Source organism: Oncorhynchus clarkii, chromosome 9 (assembly GCF_045791955.1).
Source record: "Oncorhynchus clarkii lewisi isolate Uvic-CL-2024 chromosome 9, UVic_Ocla_1.0, whole genome shotgun sequence".
Lineage (NCBI taxonomy): Eukaryota > Metazoa > Chordata > Actinopteri > Salmoniformes > Salmonidae > Oncorhynchus > Oncorhynchus clarkii.
The window spans coordinates 33,476,638-33,495,862 of NC_092155.1; the positions used below are offsets into that span (position 1 = coordinate 33,476,638).

Below are 19,225 nucleotides of genomic sequence, written 5' to 3' on the forward strand. Positions count from 1 at the left end.
TGTAATACATATTTTTGCTACTACTTTCACAACTTTTAGTCTTGAAATCTTTGGTTGTTTACTACACTGTGAATCCTTAAAGAGAGGGTGTGAACAAAGCTGAATGAGTGTAGACAAAGAAGAGCTCTCCAGTAGGTGTACCAAAACATTCGAAAGTGGGGTAACAAGTTTAGCAACTTTCAAAGAATAATTACTTTCTCATTGTTCCTCAACTGCAGTGTATGATATACCATTTTCTAGCTCGGAGTCTCTACTTTTATCCAATGCAAAAAACACAATTTCAAATTTTGCTACATAGGTCCGAATCCAGGTAGTGTGTCACAAATGTGACCCAATTCAGGAAACTTGGTGTATGTCACAAGTCACAATTTCACAGGAGACCCGTCAAAATGCGTTTTTTGGCAGAAATGCCTTCTGGAACATGTGAACTTCCATGTGCCTTAATGAATTACAAACTTGTATGCCATCTGTAAATACGAATACAATTGCTAAATTGCAAGCCTTATTGGTTAAACCACAGAAAAAGTTGCAACCTTCCCACTAGCCATGATTGACTGAGATAATGAGTGGGCTGGACATACCGAGAGAGGACTTCGAATTGGTCTGCCATATTCAAGGCTTCTGTCTACTTGAGCTCGCCAATCCGTGTTGGTAATCCTGTTGAACACTGCTTTTTTTTAGCTGTGTTCGTTAGCTGGCTCGCTCGATAGCTAACGTTAGGTGACATCTGTGATCTTAAACGTTGTTTACCTAGCTTGGTTCATTGTTTACCTAGCTAGCTATATGTCTTAAGCTAAACGGTACTGTTAGTTAGCTAGCTAACGTTAGCTGCCTGGCTCCCTCACGGAGGTTATTATTCGTTTCCCAGAGCTGTTTGCTTTTCTAGTTAGAGCCTAATGTTAGGCATTGTTGGAACTTTGTTCATTGTTGTTTAACTAGCTAACGTTAGCTGGCTGGCTTGTTAGCTAACGTTATGTGACGTGTGTACAACACCTGTTGAATATGGCCGGTGTCAGTAAACGTAAAAAAAAGAGTAATGAAATTGTTTCCAGCAGTGCTGGTTAGGCTGTTTTCATGTTATCCAGATGTAAACAAATCATTGGTCAGTGTGTCAAGTGTGCGCTTCAAAAGGGAAACAAGATGGGTGGGGCTAAAGCTTAAGAGGGTGTGAACGATGCTGAATGGGTGTAGACAAAGAAGTGCTTTTCACTAGATACCAAAAGATTCAAAGGTGATTTTCTCAAAAGTGAGTTTACAAGTTGATCAACTTTCAAAGCATAATTACTTTCCCATTGTTCCTCAAATGCAGTGTATGATATACAATTTTGTAGCTCTTAGTCTCTACTTTTATCAAACATAAAAAACACAATTTCACATTATGCTACATAAGACCAAATCCATGTGGTGAGTCACAAATATTAAAGGGGTGAAATGTAGCTTTGTGAATGACCCAACACATTCACAAAGAAATGTGAGTTAAAGATCAGTCATTCTCATTGAAAGCAAGTCTGATAAGAGAGATCCATTCTATGCTTCGTTTTTGTGTATTTTTACTTTTGGTTTTGTACACCAGCTTCAAACAGCTGAAAATATGATATTATTGGCTTTTGAAAATATATTTCACAGCGGTTTAGAGATGGTACAATGATTCTTTACACTATTCATTGTAAATTGTGCATATGCAGGTATCCCTTGTAAAAGAGGCCTTGGTCTCAAATGTTGTTAAAATAAAGGTACAAAAATAAATAGTAACATTGCTTGTTTTGCAACATAAACTGAAATTAGGCGAACATTTTAGAATTTTAGCAACCAGACAATGGCGGAGTGATATCTTCATATTGCGCCTTTAAGTTCAGCAATTACTGTTTATAATTATGAGATATTTTCAGTAGATTTGCAGGTAGGGTTGGGAAATATACATAATTAATTAGATTCATTTGAATGTGTTTTAGCACAATGTTCCAAATTCCTGTATCGCAAGAATCAAAGTTTGTATTTTTTGTTGTTTTTATGAGCATTCTGTCTTTTTGGTCTCGTCTCCTTCGCTCCTTCGGTGCTGTCTGGACTGTGCACCTTCCCACACTAACACCAAGCCCCTCCCCCTGCCACTCACAACAACAAAGACAAAAGATCTTCCTCTCTGACAACAAGCAGTTTAAACTTCATATTTGCATTTGAGGTTTGGTCCAACAGAATCGGTCATATGGACACAGAAACAAGACATTATTTTACTGTAATAGACGAGAACTTGACCTTTATAACGATACCCTTTTTATGTCTCAACTCCCAAAATGTAAAACAAAGCAGATCCTACTATAGAGCCCCAAAGTGGAGGTGTCATAATACCCATAAAACCTAGCGGTCAAACAGGGAAATTGTTCTAATCGTTTTTCCACCATAAATTTTAGAAACACTTCAAATAAGGGCTGTATTTCGTATAGGCTTACCCTGGCGTGAAGTTTTGACAAACATGTAAATCTCTCGTGGTCTAGGTGACTTTTATCAATATACACTACATGACCAAAAATATGTGGACACCTGCTCGTCGAGAATTTCATTCCAAAATCATGGGCATTAATATGGAGTTGGCCCCCCTTTGCTGCTATAACAGCCTCCTCTCTTCTGGGAATGCTTTCTTCTAAATGTTGAATTATTGCTGGTGTTGGGTGATTAAGCCTGGGGCTCGGCATTTCAATTCATCCCAAAGTTGTTTGATGGGGTTGAGGTCAGGGATCTGTGCAGGCCAGTCAAGTTATTACACAGATCTCGACAAACCATTTCTGCATGGACCTCGCTTTGTGCACGGGGGCATTGTCATGCTGAAACAGGAAAGGGCCTTCCCCAAACTGTTGCCACAAAGTAGGAAGCACAGAATCATCTAGAATGTCATGTATGCCGTAGCGTTAAGACTTCCTTTCACTGGAACTAAGGGGCCAAGCCCGAACCATGAAAAAAAGCCCCAAACCATTATCTATCCTCCACCAAACTTTACAGTTGCCACTATGCATTGGGGCAGGTAGCGTTCTCCTGGCATCCGCCAAACCCAGATTCGTCTCTCTGACTACCAGATGGTGAAGCGTGATTCATTTATCAAGACAAAGGGTGGCTACTTGAAGAATCTCAAACATAAAATAAAACTCTTTCTTGGTTACTACATGATTCCATATGTGTTATTTCATAGTTTTGATGTCTTCACTATTATTCTACAATGTAGAACATTGTAAAAATAAAGAAACTCTGGACTCAGTAGGTGTGTCCAAAATTTTGACTGGTACTGTATGTAAATGTGAAATCATTCAATTTACTACAGGTGGACTCCAATCAAGTTGTAGAAACATCTCTAAGGATGATCAATGGAAACAGGATGCACATGAGCTCAATTTCGAGTCTCATAGCAAAGGGTCTGAATACTTATGAAAATAAGGTATTTCTGTTTTTTTATAAATGTGCAAACATTTCTAGAAACCTGTTTTTGCTTTGTCATTATGTGGTATTGTGTGTAGATTGCTGAGCATTTGTATTTATTTAACCCATTTTATAATAAGGCTGTAAGGTTACAAAATGTGGAAAAAGTCAAGGGGTCTGAATACTTTCCGAAAGCATTGTATACTGGTATTTGGCTCTATTTACAGATTTGAAAATGCTAATTAACATCATAGTAGACATCATGCAAAACTACAAATCCCTGCAAGCTCCTGCACGTCATCTCTAGCTGACACCTTTGCTAATAAGTATTGTGTCAATTTAAAACTTGCACATGACAGTTCACAGAATTGTCTATTTAAAGTAGTGTAGCCAATGTATTAATTGCTACATTTAGGGAACATCAGATAGTTCATCCAGAGATTTTTTGCTTTTGCCTAGATTCTGCAGTCTGGTCCAGATCGTCATGGCATTTATTGTTATTTATGATAACTACATTAGAAGCTAATTCATTTGGGGGGGGGGGGGGGGTAAATACAGGCAAATATATTGATATTTTACCTTGTCCTAGAGAGATTTACACAGTTATCAAAATGTCACGCCAGGGTAAGTCTACACGAAACACAGCCCTTATTTTAAATGTTTCTAAAATCCCTTATGGGAAAAATGAATGGTGGAAAAACGATTATAACCATTTCCCTGTTTGACCGCTAGGTTTTATGGGTATTATGACTCATACTGTGGTACACTATAACGAGAGTATCAATGAACATGATTGTGGAAAATGTATAATCACTGCTAGTAGCATTTTATCCACAGACTGTCATGTGCTAGCTGTTTAGTCTGTGTTTTATGAATGCGCAATAGCATTTAAAGATGCATCTATATCAGGAATTGGAAACTTGTTCTCATTCTGAAAAATAAGCATCATAACCAGGTAGGCAACTTATCTTAACAAATATCTTAACAAAGTGAATGGGCTATGTTGTTCAAACAGTTGGAGAGGACAGGAGGGTGTATTCATAACAGTTCAACTGTTATACCTTGTTAGCAAGCAAATAGATACAAGTTGACGTTAAATATAAAGATTAGCTGGCTACTCACTAGCACGTGGGCTTGTACTTGAGAGATTGTTTATGATATCTGTGTTCATTTTCTATAATGCCTGCTACAAGAAGTGCATTGTGCATGGTTCTGGTTAGATTTGTAACAGAAATTGTATTTTCATAGACAGACTTGAAAGTTAGATCAGTGATTATTGCAAAAAAGCAGGTTAAACTATTTTGATAAAATAACTAAATTATCAGTGGGTCTTATTGTTGTGGAAAGGATATATTTAGCCTAGGTATAATTTGACATGCAGTGTACTGACCTTTAATGTTTTGCATCAAAGCTTATTTAGAGAAAATGTTACATTGTTTCAAATTCATATTGTGAATCGCCCATAAATTTGACCAAATTGTGAAATGATTTTTAGGCGACATCGCCCAGCCCTATTTGTAGGCATCAGATACTCTAGGTTAGGTAACCCAGAATATGACACCATTTTTATTTTGTACCTTGTGTCCTTTCTCATGGGCTTTCTGTATAAGATTGTTGACGTCATCGGCATATGCTGTGGCGGGGTCTGGATGGTCTTGTCTATAGTTGCCTCTGTAGAGGTCAGGGCTCAGAGCCTAGGGGAATGGGGGAAAATAACACAGTTGGAACATATTTTATAAAAGCACAGCATGTGAAAAACCAACTAAGCAATCAGTCTAAAGAGCAATGAATTTAGGGATGCTTGGATCTAGCATACAGCAGCATAGTGTGCATCATCAAACACTATGAGAATTTTGAGGTAGGCGCAGGAGTGAGAGTAGATTTAATTTCTTCCCGGTACTGGAACTCCTACAGTTGAAGTCGGAAGTTTAGCCAAATACATTTAAACTCAGTTTTTCACAATTCCTGACATTTAATCCCAGTAAAAATTCCCTGTTTTAGGGCAGTTAGGATCACCACTCTATTTTAAGAACGTGAAATGTCAGAATAATAGTAGAAAGAATTATTTATTTCATTCATCACATTCCCAGTGGGTCAGAAGGTTACTTACACTCAATCAGTATTTGGTAGCATTGCCTTTAAATTGTTTAACTTGGGTCAAATGTTTCGGGAAGCCTTCCACAAGCTTCCCACAATAAGTTGGGTGAATGTTGGCCCATTCCTCCTGACAGAGCTGGTGTAACTGAGTCAGGTTTCTTGGCCTCCTTGCTCGCAAATGCTTTTTCAGTTCTGCTCACAAATCTTCTATAGGATTGAGGTCAGTGCTTTGTGATGGTCACTCCAATACCTTGACTTGGTTGTCCTTAAGCCATTTTGCCACAACTTTGGAAGTGTGCTTAGGGTCATTGTCCATTTGGAAGACCCATTTGTGACCAAGCTTTAACTTTCTGACTGATGTCTTGAGATGTTGCTGCAATATATCCACATAATTTTCCTGCGTCATGATGCCATCTATTTTGTGAAGTGCACCAGTCCCTCCTGCAGCAAAGCACCCCCACAACATAATGCTGCCACCCCCGTGCTTCACGGTTGGGATGGTGTTCTTCAGCTTGCAAGCATTCCCTTTTTTCCTCCCAACATAACGATGGTCATTATAGCCAAACAGTTCTATTTGTGTTTCATCAGACCAGAGGACATTTCTCCAAAAAGTAGGATCTTCGTCCCCATGTGCAGTTGCAAACCGTAGTCTGGCTTTCTTTTTTTATGATGGTTTTGGAGCAGTGGCTTCTTCCTTGCTGAGTGGCCTTTCAGGTTATGTCGATATAGGTCTCGTTTTACTGTAGATATAGATACGTTTCTACCAGTTTCCTTTTCCAGCAAGGTCCTTTGCTGTTGTTCTTGGATTGATTTGCACTGTTCCCACCAAAGTATGTTCATTTCTAGGAGACAGAACGCATCTCCTTCCTGAGCGGTATGATGACTGCGTGGTCCCATGGTGTTTACTTGCGTACTTTTGTTTGTACAGATGATCATGGTACCTTCAGGCGTTTGGAAATTGCTCCCAAGGATGAACCAAACTTGTGGAGGTATACACATTTTTTTCTGAGGTCTTGGCTGATTTATTTTAGATTTTCCCATGATGTCAAGCAAAGAGGCACTGAGTCTGAAGCTAGGTCTTGAAATACATCCACAGGTACACCTCCAATTGACTCAAATCATTTCAATTAGCCTATCAGAAGCTTCTAAAGCCATGACATCCTTTTCTGGAATTTTCCAAGCTGTTTAAAGACACAGTCAACGTAGTGTATGTAAACTTCTGACACACTGGAATTGTGATACAGTGAATTATAAGTGAAATAATCTGTCTGTAAACAATTGTGGGAAAAATGACTTGTGTCATGCACAAACTAAATGTCCTAGCCGACTTGCCAAAACTATAGTTTGTTAACAAGAAATTTGTGGAGTGGTTGAAAAACAAGTGTTTGTAACCTAAGTGTATGTAAACTTCCGAACTGTATGTGTGCATGTACAGATTTTTTTTTAAAGACATGTCATTTAACTGTAAAAACGTATACATTTTAATGTGACATGAACACAACCAGGCATGATGTTTTCATCTGATTGTCAAATAAATCACTTAAAAAAAAGTAGGCTACCTGCGAACATTCACCACTCTAAAATAATTACACTATCTAAAACAGTTCACTGTGCACCTGCCATTTGCTGAATGGAAAGAGACGTCTATTAAAACACCAAAAAGTGAAATGACATTTGGCGATTGCCATTAGGCACACTTGTAGCCTGAATTGATTGATGCGTCCACTGCTGTCTATGTGCGTCTCGGTTCCGGCCAGTCCTCTCTGTCTTGGCAAAATTGGATTGTTCACGTTGAACCACACTTCATTTTGGAGCGCATACCACCCATTTTCAAGTACATTCTAAAAATGTTCATGTGACTTATAGGTGGTAATGATAAATGATGGTGTAATAGCCTACAGATTTCTTGCCATCTTTGTTTCAATTCTTGTGATATGCTCATGTTTTACCGGTGTGATGTACACCCACTACTTATTTTGCCGGTAAACCGTACCGGACCGGCTTACTTTCACTCCTGGGTAGGCTATTCAAACATTAGCATGGTTCCAGATCTGTTTGTGCTATGATGTCAACTCCTGACAAATGAGTGACAAGGAGTGACACGTGATGGCTCAAAAAGAACTGAGACCAGGCATGTTACTGTTAAACAAGCAAGCTACAAATTTGAGTTGGTAAGTAATTACATTAGTACAAACTTGAGATACAGTATGTACATATTCTATCTTGCGGTTGAAAATAAGTGATGCTAGATTTTCCGGTTCTCAGTTTAGCGAGACAATTTCTCATATCAACCCACATTAATAATCCATATAAGGTGGTGAGACAGGCTGACGTAGTTCACATAGCATGTAACATTATCGTAGGATATCCTACAACCAGCCACATCAGACTTCATCTATAATATCAAGGTGACTGATCTTAGGAACATACTCTGCCACTTTATTGCTGCATCAAAGAGAAACGGCGCCTTAAAACAGTATGTATCTTATCAGAATAAGAACAGGAACATGACCTGTGGGATTGCTTCCTACTTTACTATGCCTGTTTCACACACTACCCTGTCAAATCCAATGGAGCATGTTGAGTCATGATGTTTTCATTCTGCGGTGGCAGACGGACCGGGATACTTACCACGTGAACAGATTTGCTCTGCTCTGCATTGGCCAGCTGGTGAAATTTATAAGGGCTGATGTTAATGAGCGATGACACGTGGCCGTGATAGGCACTGCAAATAGAGGAACATGGAAACACTGATGGTGACAGATGAAATACCAGATTCTCAATGAAATCTAGAGTAAATTCGGTTAATGACGTGTTATAAGTGAACATTGATCATAGAACTCTCTAACACATATGCACATTTAGGGCACACAAAAAAATCACGTTAGCAGAATAATTAACATTTGGACCAGATGGCATATTGTCTAAGACGAATCTGGGTTAGTTAGTGTTTTTACTGCTCTAGAGAGAACAACTTACAAAGAATTTGCAACTGTGCAAAGTATGCAGATGTTATTACTAGAGAGACAACGTTTTAAACTCTGTATTTACACTTCTTCTTTACATTAAGATCAGATCATGGTTTTAATTTGACCTTCTGTTCTTTTATGTTTTATTCTTCCTATAATATAACAGGTGCAAACTTTTCACTTGTCGCAAACACAAATGCCTACACCCACAGTGTTGACTTACTTGTCCAACGTTATGACGTCTTTGTGGCCTGTGTACTCCCAGGCCAGTCTGAGTGCCAGGTCGTTGGCTTCAGAGCTGAAGTTCAAAGGGTAAAGTTCACTTCAGTTACACAGTCACCACAGAATACACAGACTTGGCCCTGGATATCACAGTTAAGAGTAACACGAGTTTATATTTAACATCCCTGCATAAAGGGATAGAAGGGCCATCTATTGTTGGATAACCATACCATCTTCGCATTACAGGGATTTTTCTGCCATTGCAATATTTGGGCGGGCCACCTAAGCATTTTTTACAAACAAAGTTTTTTTTTTTTAAATATGATTTTTTATACATTTTTGGGATGGAAATGCGCTTTCAGTGTAAACTAAAACTAGATAAACAGTATGTAGAAAATATAATAGACCTATATATGTTTTATAATATCATCTTTGAGAACTAACAATCACCAAAATAAAAGCTAGAATTCAAAATTCCCAAAACAATGAATTTAGCAGTTTTGATTTCGTTATTATGCTTGAGCATAAGAACACAGCATTATCCATGGCAAAATGCATAGAATTGCAGGAAATGTGCTTTAAAATTGCAACATGGGTGGTTCAGTGGATAAGAGTATTGGGTCAGTAATGGAAAGGTTGCTGGTTTGAATCACTGAGCCCACTCTGTGAAAATTTGGTCTGTGCCCTCAAGCAAGGCACTAATTGCTCCTGTAAATTGCTCTGGATAAGAGTGTCTGCTAAATGACCAAATGTTTTTTTTTTACATTTTCTCTCAGCTACATAGATAAATTGTAGAATTGCAGGAAATTGTCTTAAAGGTCCAATGAAGCAGTTTTTTAAATCGTAATATCAAACTTTTATCTCAATATCAAAAAAATATGCCTGTTTTCAATAAAAATGTCCAAAAACAGCTTCTTAGCAAAGAGCAATTTCTCAAGCAAGAATTTAGCTGGGAGTGGTCTGTGTGGGGAGGGGAAAACTGAAAACGAGCTGATCTTGGCTGAGATATTTAGAACACTCTTTCTTATTGGTTTTTTAACTAATTTACCAACTGGTGATGTCACCAGGCAGGCCAAAACTCCATCCCACCAAAACAGGCTGATTCAAACAGCTCTTACACTAAAAGGGTATTATCATAATTTTCTAAATTTCACAGTATTATTCCAACCTCATAGTATGGAAAATTACTGTACATAAAACACAGGAAAATCAAATGGGACATTAAAACATAACAGCTTTAGATGCATATAAACAATATAGATGTAATATAAATCCTAGTTTATGTTTACATTGTGGTTTTGTTACAACAAATGACAGATAGAAACATTGTATCATTAGAGCAAAAGCTTTTTTGTACAGCTGGGTACTATTAACACTCACATGCATAGTGGTCTTCTGACCATGTTGCTGGGTTTAACATAATATTTATACACAAATAGCAGCCTTGTCCACCACAATGTCTAATCTTAAAAACAACTTACAAAATATGCTGTCTGTAATTGATATCACTATGTAGCAATTACATGTGGATATGAGGTAGCAGAGTTCTGGCACTGGTTCTCCATCTAGTACTTCTTGAGATGAATAGGGCCAATTTATACACTTTCAACTATTTTTGCCAAGTCAAAGCCAGTTTGTGAAAGTTTAGCAAGCAAAAAAAAAATAATAATTCACTAGGGATATGTGCTTAGATTCATTCAATCAATAAAGCAATATTTACTGTGTAGAAGTAAAAGAAACTCAACTGGATACCAATGATTCATTCACGTGCTAGTCAAAACTGGAGAAACTGACATTTCCGACTTGCTAACTGGTTGAACATTGTATAACTACAAACAGTTAGCAAACCAGACATGTATGAGTTTCCTAGTTCAGACTAGCACATGAACGCGGCATTATTCAAACATGGTTTTGCCTTGGAGCAAAAAGAGTGTTGTTTAAACTAAAATCAGAAAACATCAAAGTATCAGTTTCAAAGTTTTGATTGCATTAAGGGTATTTTTTATCTTTTACTCTGTACTTTGTTATGAATACAGGTCAAAGGTCTTATTTTTGCAGAATAACAGGTTGTCCAGTCACGTGTAAGGACGCGGTGTCTAGACCAGTTCTGAGAGGTGTCCTAAAAATTGCACGTGTGTGCATTCCAAAGCCCATAGCTGGGACTTGACACTGTTCCAGACCTCATAGAAGATCTGCACTGGTTGGCTTCTCTATCCTTTTCCCTCTCTCTGTGATGTTCAGTCCTGCTGAACTCTGTCTTTCAGTCTGTCTGTATGTCTGTCTCTATCTGCCTGTTTACACACACATGTTACTGTAACTTTGGACAGAGTAACCTTGATTTTTGTAATGGAGAAGCCATATTTCAAAATGCCAGTGAGTGTTTGCAAATTCTACCATCTTTGGCTCAGTGCTTATCTGTTATTGAGCTGAGCTCTTGATGCAAAAAATGGTAATTGTTCACGAGAAGTAGATACAATGTTTGTGTTCACAAACCACCCTCATACTATCATTTTGACCCCAGAGGCATTTTGATATCATGGCTGAATAGTGGTTTATTAAATTGTTCAAATGTTTCATGACTTTGTCAATCAACTTGTTCTTCATTAATCTAAATAATTGTTTAGTGTTTCTGTACCAATATTTTTATTTAATGTAACTAGGCAAGTCAGTTAAGAACAAATACTTGCTTACAATGGCGGTCTACCCCAGCCGGGACGATGCTGGGCCAATTCTGCGCTACCCTATGTGACTCCCAATCACAGATGATTGTGATATAGCCTGGAATTGAACCAGTGTCTGTAGTGACACCTCTTGCACTGAGATGCAGTGCCTTGAACCACTGTGCCACTCAGGAGCACAATATAGAATTTTTTAAAAGTCCACCTAATTCCGTTTTAGTAATTTGATAGATAGGACCTTTATTTGAATATAGGTTTCTCTGGAGACATAATAACACGTTATCCATACCACCAGAGGGTGGAGGGGGATCTGTATCAGTGATTTTGACCAGATAGAAAGATCACCTGCAGAGATATACAGTGCCTTCAGAAAGTATTCATATACCTTGACTTATTCCACAGCTTGAATTTCAAATGTATTAAATAGATTTCCTTTCCCTAAACCATCTACAGACAATACCACATAATGACAAAGTGAAAACATGTTTTTAGAAATTGTTGCCATTATTATTTTCAAAATTCTTCAAGCTCTGTCAAATTGGTTGTTAATCATTTACAACCATTTTCAGGTTGTAGATTTAAGTAAAACCTGTAACTCGGCCACTCCGGAACATTCACTGTCTTCTTGGTAAGCAACTCCAGTGTAGATTTGGCCTTGTGTTTTGGTTATTGTCCTGCTGAAAGGTGAATTCATCTCCCAGTGACTGGTGTAAAGCAGACTGAACCAGGTTTTCCTCTAGGATTTTGCCTGTGCTTAGCTCCATTCCTTTTCTTTTTTATCCTAACCCCCCCCAGCCCCCCCCCCAAACCTTAACAAGCATAGCCATAACATGATGCAGCAAACACTATGCTTGAAAATATGAAGAGTAGTACTCAGTGATGTGTTGTGTTGGATTTGCTCTGAACATAACACTTTGTATTCAGGAAATAAAGTTAATTTCTTTGCCACATTTTTTGCTGTTTAACTTTAGTGACTTATTACAAGCAGGAGGCTTCTTTGCGAGGCATTGGAAAATCTCTCTGGTCTTTGTGGTTTAATCTGTGTTTGAAATTAATTGCTCGACTGAGGGACCATACAGATAATTGTATGTGTGGGGTACAGAGGTGAGGTAGTCATCCAAAAACCCCGTTAAACAATAGTATTGCACACAGAGTGAGTTCATGCAACTTATTATGTGACTTGTTAAGCAAATGTTTACCCCTGAACTTATTTAGGCTTGCCATAATGAAGGGCTTAAATACCTATTGACTTTTAATTTTTAATTAATTTGGAAACATTTGGAAAAACATAGCTTCACTTTGACATTATGGGGTATTATTGTGTGTGACAAAAAAAATGCAATTTAATATATTTTAAATTCAGGCTGTTACACAACAATTGGAAAAAGGCAAGGGTTGTTAATAGTCTTTTAAAAAATGTATTTAACTAGGCAAGTCAGTTAAGAACAAATTCTTATTTACAATGACTGCCAACACTGGCCCAATTGTGTGCCACCCTATGGGGCTCTCAATCACGGCCGGTTGTGATACAGCCTGGATTCAAACCAGGGTGTCTGTAGTGACACCTCAAGCACTAAGATGCAGTGCCTTAGACCGCTGCGCCACTCGGGAGCAATTTCTGAAGGCACTGTTTAAAAACATTGACTGAAATGACCATGTACATACCCTGAGTTGACAAAGTAGCAAACAGAGAGCTTTTCAGGTAGAGTAGCCTGCAGCCTCTGGGCGTACTGGACAAGGTTATCATGCAGGAAGCGTGAGTTAGTATTCAGTAGTTCCATCTGTTCAGCCCCAGCTTTCACCACCATTGGGTGACTGTGACCCACTGGGGAGTCAAGCACACAACCATAGAATTGGTCTTCAAGTTAATGGCAATCATATAATTGAAATCGCTCAATTTTTTTGGTATCATTCTGCTGGGCTGCAGAAGTGTTGGCTTCCTGATATTAGGTAGTGATGAGGGAAAGGGGTAATACTTTACAAAATGTAATTGTGTTGCTCTTGCATGGAAATACAGTACCAGTCAAAAGTTTGGACATACCTACTCAATCAAGGGCTTTTCTTTATTTTTTACTATTTTCTACATTGTAGAATAGTAGTGAAGACATCAAAACTATTAAATAACACATATAGTATAATGTAGTAAACAAGTATTAAAGAAATCAAAATATATTTTATATTTGAGATTCTTCAAAGTAGCCACCCTTTGCCTTGATGACAGCTTTCCACACTTGGCATTCTCTCAACCAGCTTCATGAGGTCACCTGGAAGGCATTTCAATTAACAGGTGTGCCTTATTAAAAGTTAATTTGTGGAATGTCTTTCCTTAATGCGTTTGAGCCAATCAGTTGTGTTGTGACAAGGTAGGGTTGGTATATAGAAGATAGCCCTATTTGGTAAAAGAGCAAGTCCATATTATAGCACTTGATGGTTTTTGCAACTGCACTTAAAGAAACTTTCATAGTTCTTGACATTTTCATTTTTGTATTGACTGAACCATGTCTTCAAGTAATGATGGACTGTCGTTTCTCTTTGCTTATTTGAACTGTTCTACCTATTTTGATTTCTTTAACACTTTTTTTTGGTTACTACATGATTCCATGTGTTATTTAATAGTTTTGATGTCTTCACTATTATTCTACAATGTAGAAAATAGTAAAAAATAAAGACAAATCCTGGAATGAGTAGGTGTGTCCAAACTTTTGACTGGTACTGTACATTAATTTCTATTGGGTTTAGTCAGTCAAAAGCTAGCAAACTTAGTATGCAATACACCTGTCAGTTTCTCCATCAGATCCTGTGACCATATCATGTTCTACACTAAAATCATTGCAGTGAGTGTGTGATGTCACTGTCTATGTAAGTGAATAATGTGTTTGTGCCTGCGCTCACCGTGTGCAACGTTGTTGATGCAGTCCAAGTATCGCACACCATTCTCGTCATACATGTACTGGCCTTTGGCCCGCACAATCTTGATGGGGTCATGGCTGAAGAACACCTTACATGATGGACTGAAAGAGAACGGAGTCTTAATACATTGATACTGTAGCAATTGGTGGTCATGGTCCATATTATAGCACTTGATGGTTTTTGCAACTGCACTTAAAGAAACTTTCATAGTTCTTGACATTTTCATTTTTGTATTGACTGAACCATGTCTTCAAGTAATGATGGACTGTCGTTTCTCTTTGCTTATTTGAACTGTTCTACCTGATGGATGATGGACTGAAAGAGAACGGAGTCTTAATACATTGATACTGTAGCAATTGGTGGTCATGGTGGTCATCCTGGTTCTTGGTTGCAGGGAAATGTGCACTCACTACCTCCTGTGCCATAAAGGGCAAGGCATCTAGGCATAACTAGAAATAAGTGTACTTACATATAGGAGGCAAAGATACTAAAATTGACTTGTTGTCTTAAAAAAAATAACCTTCTTTATTCGAAATGCAATTCAGTAAAATGAATAAGGTTGGTCTCAAAATAATGCATAGCCAACCACTATCCTTAGGCTTCCCTGTCAGCTTATATAATAAAAGAGCATCATTATCGTTGCTAATAGCACACATAAAGTCACGATAACCTATACCTTTTACGCAAAATATAATTGTTGTGTTGAAAAGAAGGAAACTTTAAAAAGTATCCTATTTCAGTTAGACCACGTCCTTTCACTTCTTGTTTGAGACAAGAGATGACACTTATTTCAAGTTATTGTGTGGCATGTTGGTAACGTTAACTCTCGAATTGAGAAAGAACTCACGTTCTCTGCCAGGCATTGCTTATAGCATACACATTCGATAAAAATTACATTATTTCAATGTTCCCGAAATAGAAAGCCCCTGTGATATAGCTTTATTGTAATTACATTTAAAATACTTTCTTATAGTCTCAGCAAACAGTGCAGAATTTGGAAGACATTTGACTATTAAACACAGTAGCATACAGGCTATTAAAAAAACGATGTCTTACCCAATGTGCTTTTTCCGAAGATCGATGGTCTTCTCCTTAGGAAACATTTCTGCTGTCATCCTGGCGTTCTTTCATTCAGAGAAAATGATCAGTTGTCCCTCATTTATCTCCGTTTTGTCAGTCCAGAAATTGCGTTGCAACGGACCCGCGCAGGCACACGCACGCACACGGATTTGCAGCACAATACTGCCCTCTAGACACATTTTCATTTCTGCTGTGAAAACGGCAACGCAAGGACACTGACCGCAAGTCACAGCTGGTGACGCATAATAACTCATGATAAAGTACTGAATTACTACACGAAACCTGTTCGTGCAGTAGTGAATATGAAAAGACATGTAGGGATTGTGTATTGAATGTGTAGTTGATGCACTACTCAAGATACACAAGTAGAGTTTGGTAGTGTTAATTAGGAAAACAAAAGTTTTAATAAACAGGTAGAGATTTTTACTACTTGATATCGGTAGTAAATAAGTAGTCAAAACATTACAGCTTTACTACACAGGCTTTCAATAGTAATCAGGTAGAGTTTTTAATACTTGATATTGATCATAAATAAGTAGTCACAACACTACAGCCAGACGACATCGGCTTTTCCTTACCTCAGAAGAAGACAAACAGGATTGTTGGTTGCTGTTTGCTAGTCCTATTGAAATGTAGCTATGTAGCCTCTGTTTTCACACATACTCTAGCTAATAGTATGTGTGTTTGAATGCAAATGTACAGTATGTTCATATTCATATACTTACCCATTCTACTTACCTCTTTTGACCTGTTGCCAAGAAGGCCATCGACATAAGAACACTGATGGCCATCGTTGGTAAGATTAACATTGTTTATCAAATATTTTTCTGTGTTGTATTATGTGCAGTGGCAACCCGTCATTCCGGGCAGAGCCCCACCTGTTTAGCTGTTTTGTATGTTATTTTGTCATTAATACGTGACACATATCAGTTTGCAATTAAAAAAAATATATATATAAAAAAATAAAGCTGCATAAAAACTTGGTCTCTATTTTGCTTTCTTGAGTAAGGCAGCACCATAATGCAGGTGTTTACACAGAGTAGGGGTTGGTAATGTTCTCTAGTTGCGCCATAATTGGTTCAGTGTTCTGTCACTCATGGGGACACCACGTCGCCACAAAATCTACGGGTAGAGTTCGAAAATTCAAGACCCTTGGATGCTGCCATAGAGTTACATTAGAAGGGCCCATCCAAGAAGGTTCAAGGTCATTGGCCACAGATAAAACAACATCAAATAACATTATATCTACCGTAGCTTTGATTGGACTGATCGTGTCAACATCATACTTTCAAAATCTTAGCTAGCAAGCTAGTGTAACCGATGTGCGCCGATCTGAAGATCACTGACATCATCATGATTCGACCTTGTTTTTTTCCAACTTCCCAGTTGTCTTGAAAGCACTATAAATCCAGAGAATGCCAGACTTTGATGACAAAATTTGCCCACGAACGATCGCCGCGCCACCTTCCTGTTTAAGTGAGCACAGCACAACAAGGTGAGTCCAAAAATGTATTTTATGCTGCTGCATAAATTATGTAATATGCCAGGGAGATATGTATACTGTAGCTAAGAAAGTAATATTAAGTGTATGTTGTGTTAGCTGTTAGTAGCACATGTGCCTCATTCACCCTAATAATTTGGTCCCTTTTCCCTTTATAACTTAGCCTACTGTTCTGACTTGGTGGTGCACATGTATTCTATAGCCTGTTTTAGAGAAATGTCATAATCGAATATTGTAAGAGCTTTCATTGTCACCTTTATTTATCATACGGTTCTGACTTGGTGTACATGGAGAATACTTTAAGTATGGTCCATGTTCTGAATTCTGTCGCTGTACATTTCAAAAGTGCTGAACAAATAGTTATATTGACTATGGCCGTCCTAGCTCGCTCACTAATGTCTTGATCGAAATTACGGATTGCCTCTTATCTGCTCGTCATCCCTTCATGCCATAGTTTGTACATCTCAATTGTAAGTAGAAACCGCATGTTTTTAAGCAAATCAGCAATTTCAACAGTTTTTATACGACAGTAAATGAGGCTGAATGAACTGTTTGGCAGCCAGACAAGGCTCCGCTGATAGCCAGGTGGAGCAGTGGTAACGTGTTGGGACTGCTGTTGGAACTCTGCTGTTGACAAAACGTTGTTTTATTTATTTAACCAATATTTAACTAGGCTAGTCATTTTAGAACAAATTCTTATTCACAATGACGGCCTACCCCGGCCGATGCTGGGCCAATTGTGCACCGCCCTATGGGACTCCCAATCACGGCCGGTTGTGATACAGCCTAGAATCAAACCAGGGTCGGTTATGACACCTCTAGCACTGAGATGTAGTGTCTTAGACCGCTGCGCCACTCGGGAGCCCAAACAGTTTGTGGGCACCGTTTGTGGGCACAGTTTGTAACCATTATCGTGTAATTCATGTATTATTTAGTGTTGTGTTGTGTAGTGGCTTTGCTGGTTTGCCCCACCAATATTTACGTGCTAAAATTGCCACGGCTTATGTGACCTCTGTTAGCAGATGACTGATAATGGCTTATGAGCTTATTATTGTCTCTTGTGCTTGTGGAAATGTGGCTGCAACAAAACAGAGGATCTGAATATAGTTAAGTCAACGCTAAATGAAGACAAGGCCTCAAAGGGATTAACAAAAAAAGTGTAAATATGTAATTTAATATGTATTTAATGACAATTTTTTTTAAATTATGTTTGTATTATCTTATTTATTGTTTGATGATATAACTACAGTTAGAAACTTGATGAAATAACATGTGCACTAGTCTAGTAGTGACACAGTAGTGAAACAAGATGTCAATAGTCATTTGAATAGTACATATGCCAGTTTTCAATAGTAATTCAAAAGGGTTTATGTAGGTAATGAAAAAGGATCAGGAGCAGTCAGTAGTGATCAGTATTGAAACAACACTACACACAAATGGCAGTAGTAATTCAGTAGGACTGAGTAGGCATACAGCAGTAATGTAGGCATACGTAGTAATTCTAGTGAACATGTAGGAATTGTGTAGGTATGTGTAGGTTAAGTAGTACAGTATATACCCAAAAGCTCAGTAGTTACACAGTAGTCATTAAGGGAGAATTATGTTCTGATTTGAATAGGAAATATGTAGTTCACCAGTAGTGAAACGTCCTAATTGATCACTCATTACTTCTTAAAATACTATAGTAAATACATCACTACTGGTTAATTAGACTTCTCATTAGTAGTAAAACAATAATAATGATAATAATAATAATAGTAATAATAAAACCAGTAGGTTTTGTGTAAATCTTGTGTAGTAGTGATGAGTAGTAATTCACTAGTTGTAACGGATCTTGTCCTCCTCTTCTGAGGAGGAGTAGCGAGAAGGATCGGAGGAATGCGCAGCGTGGTAAGTGTCCATATTGTTTAATCAAACACAACAGAACACTGGAACAAAACAATAAACGTGAATTAACTAAACAGTCCCGTATGGTAACAAACACTGACACGGAAGACAAACACCCACAACCCAAACGTGAAACCAGGCTACCTAAGTATGATTCTCAATCAGGGACAATGATTGACAGCTGCCTCTGATTGAGAACCATACGAGGCCGAACACAGAAATCCCATATTATAGAAAAACGAACATAGGCAACCCACCCAACTCACGCCCTGACCATACTAAAACAAAGACATAACAAAGGAACTAAGGTCAGAACGTGACAGTACCCCCCCCCCCCCCCCCCCCCCCCCCCCCCAAAGGTACGGACTCCGGCCGCAAAACCTAAACCTGTAGGGGAGGGTCTGGGTGGATGTCTACTCCACCATAGTCTTTGTCCGCCTCCTCAACCGCCTCCGTGGCCTCTTTCGAGCGGCGAC

The 19,225-nt window shown here is 38.3% G+C and overlaps 1 protein-coding gene across 2 annotated transcripts in view; it reads right to left on the reverse strand.

Annotated features, from left to right (window-relative positions):
• Positions 1 to 15,525, reverse strand: part of LOC139416218 (ethanolamine-phosphate phospho-lyase) — a 40,067-nt gene extending 24,542 nt beyond the window's left edge. The window contains exons 1-6 of one of the 2 annotated variants that reach the window (XM_071164627.1): positions 15,338 to 15,525; positions 14,264 to 14,382; positions 13,037 to 13,196; positions 8,695 to 8,769; positions 8,134 to 8,227; positions 4,983 to 5,099 (exon numbers count right to left, since the gene is read on the reverse strand). In XM_071164627.1, the coding sequence (XP_071020728.1) occupies positions 4,983 to 5,099; positions 8,134 to 8,227; positions 8,695 to 8,769; positions 13,037 to 13,196; positions 14,264 to 14,382; positions 15,338 to 15,396 (624 nt within the window). In that variant the 5' untranslated portion in view covers positions 15,397 to 15,525. The remainder of the gene's footprint in view (positions 1 to 4,982; positions 5,100 to 8,133; positions 8,228 to 8,694; positions 8,770 to 13,036; positions 13,197 to 14,263; positions 14,383 to 15,337) is intronic. The other variant, XM_071164628.1, reaches the window with a different exon arrangement.
• Between the last annotated feature and the right edge of the window lie 3,700 nt (positions 15,526 to 19,225).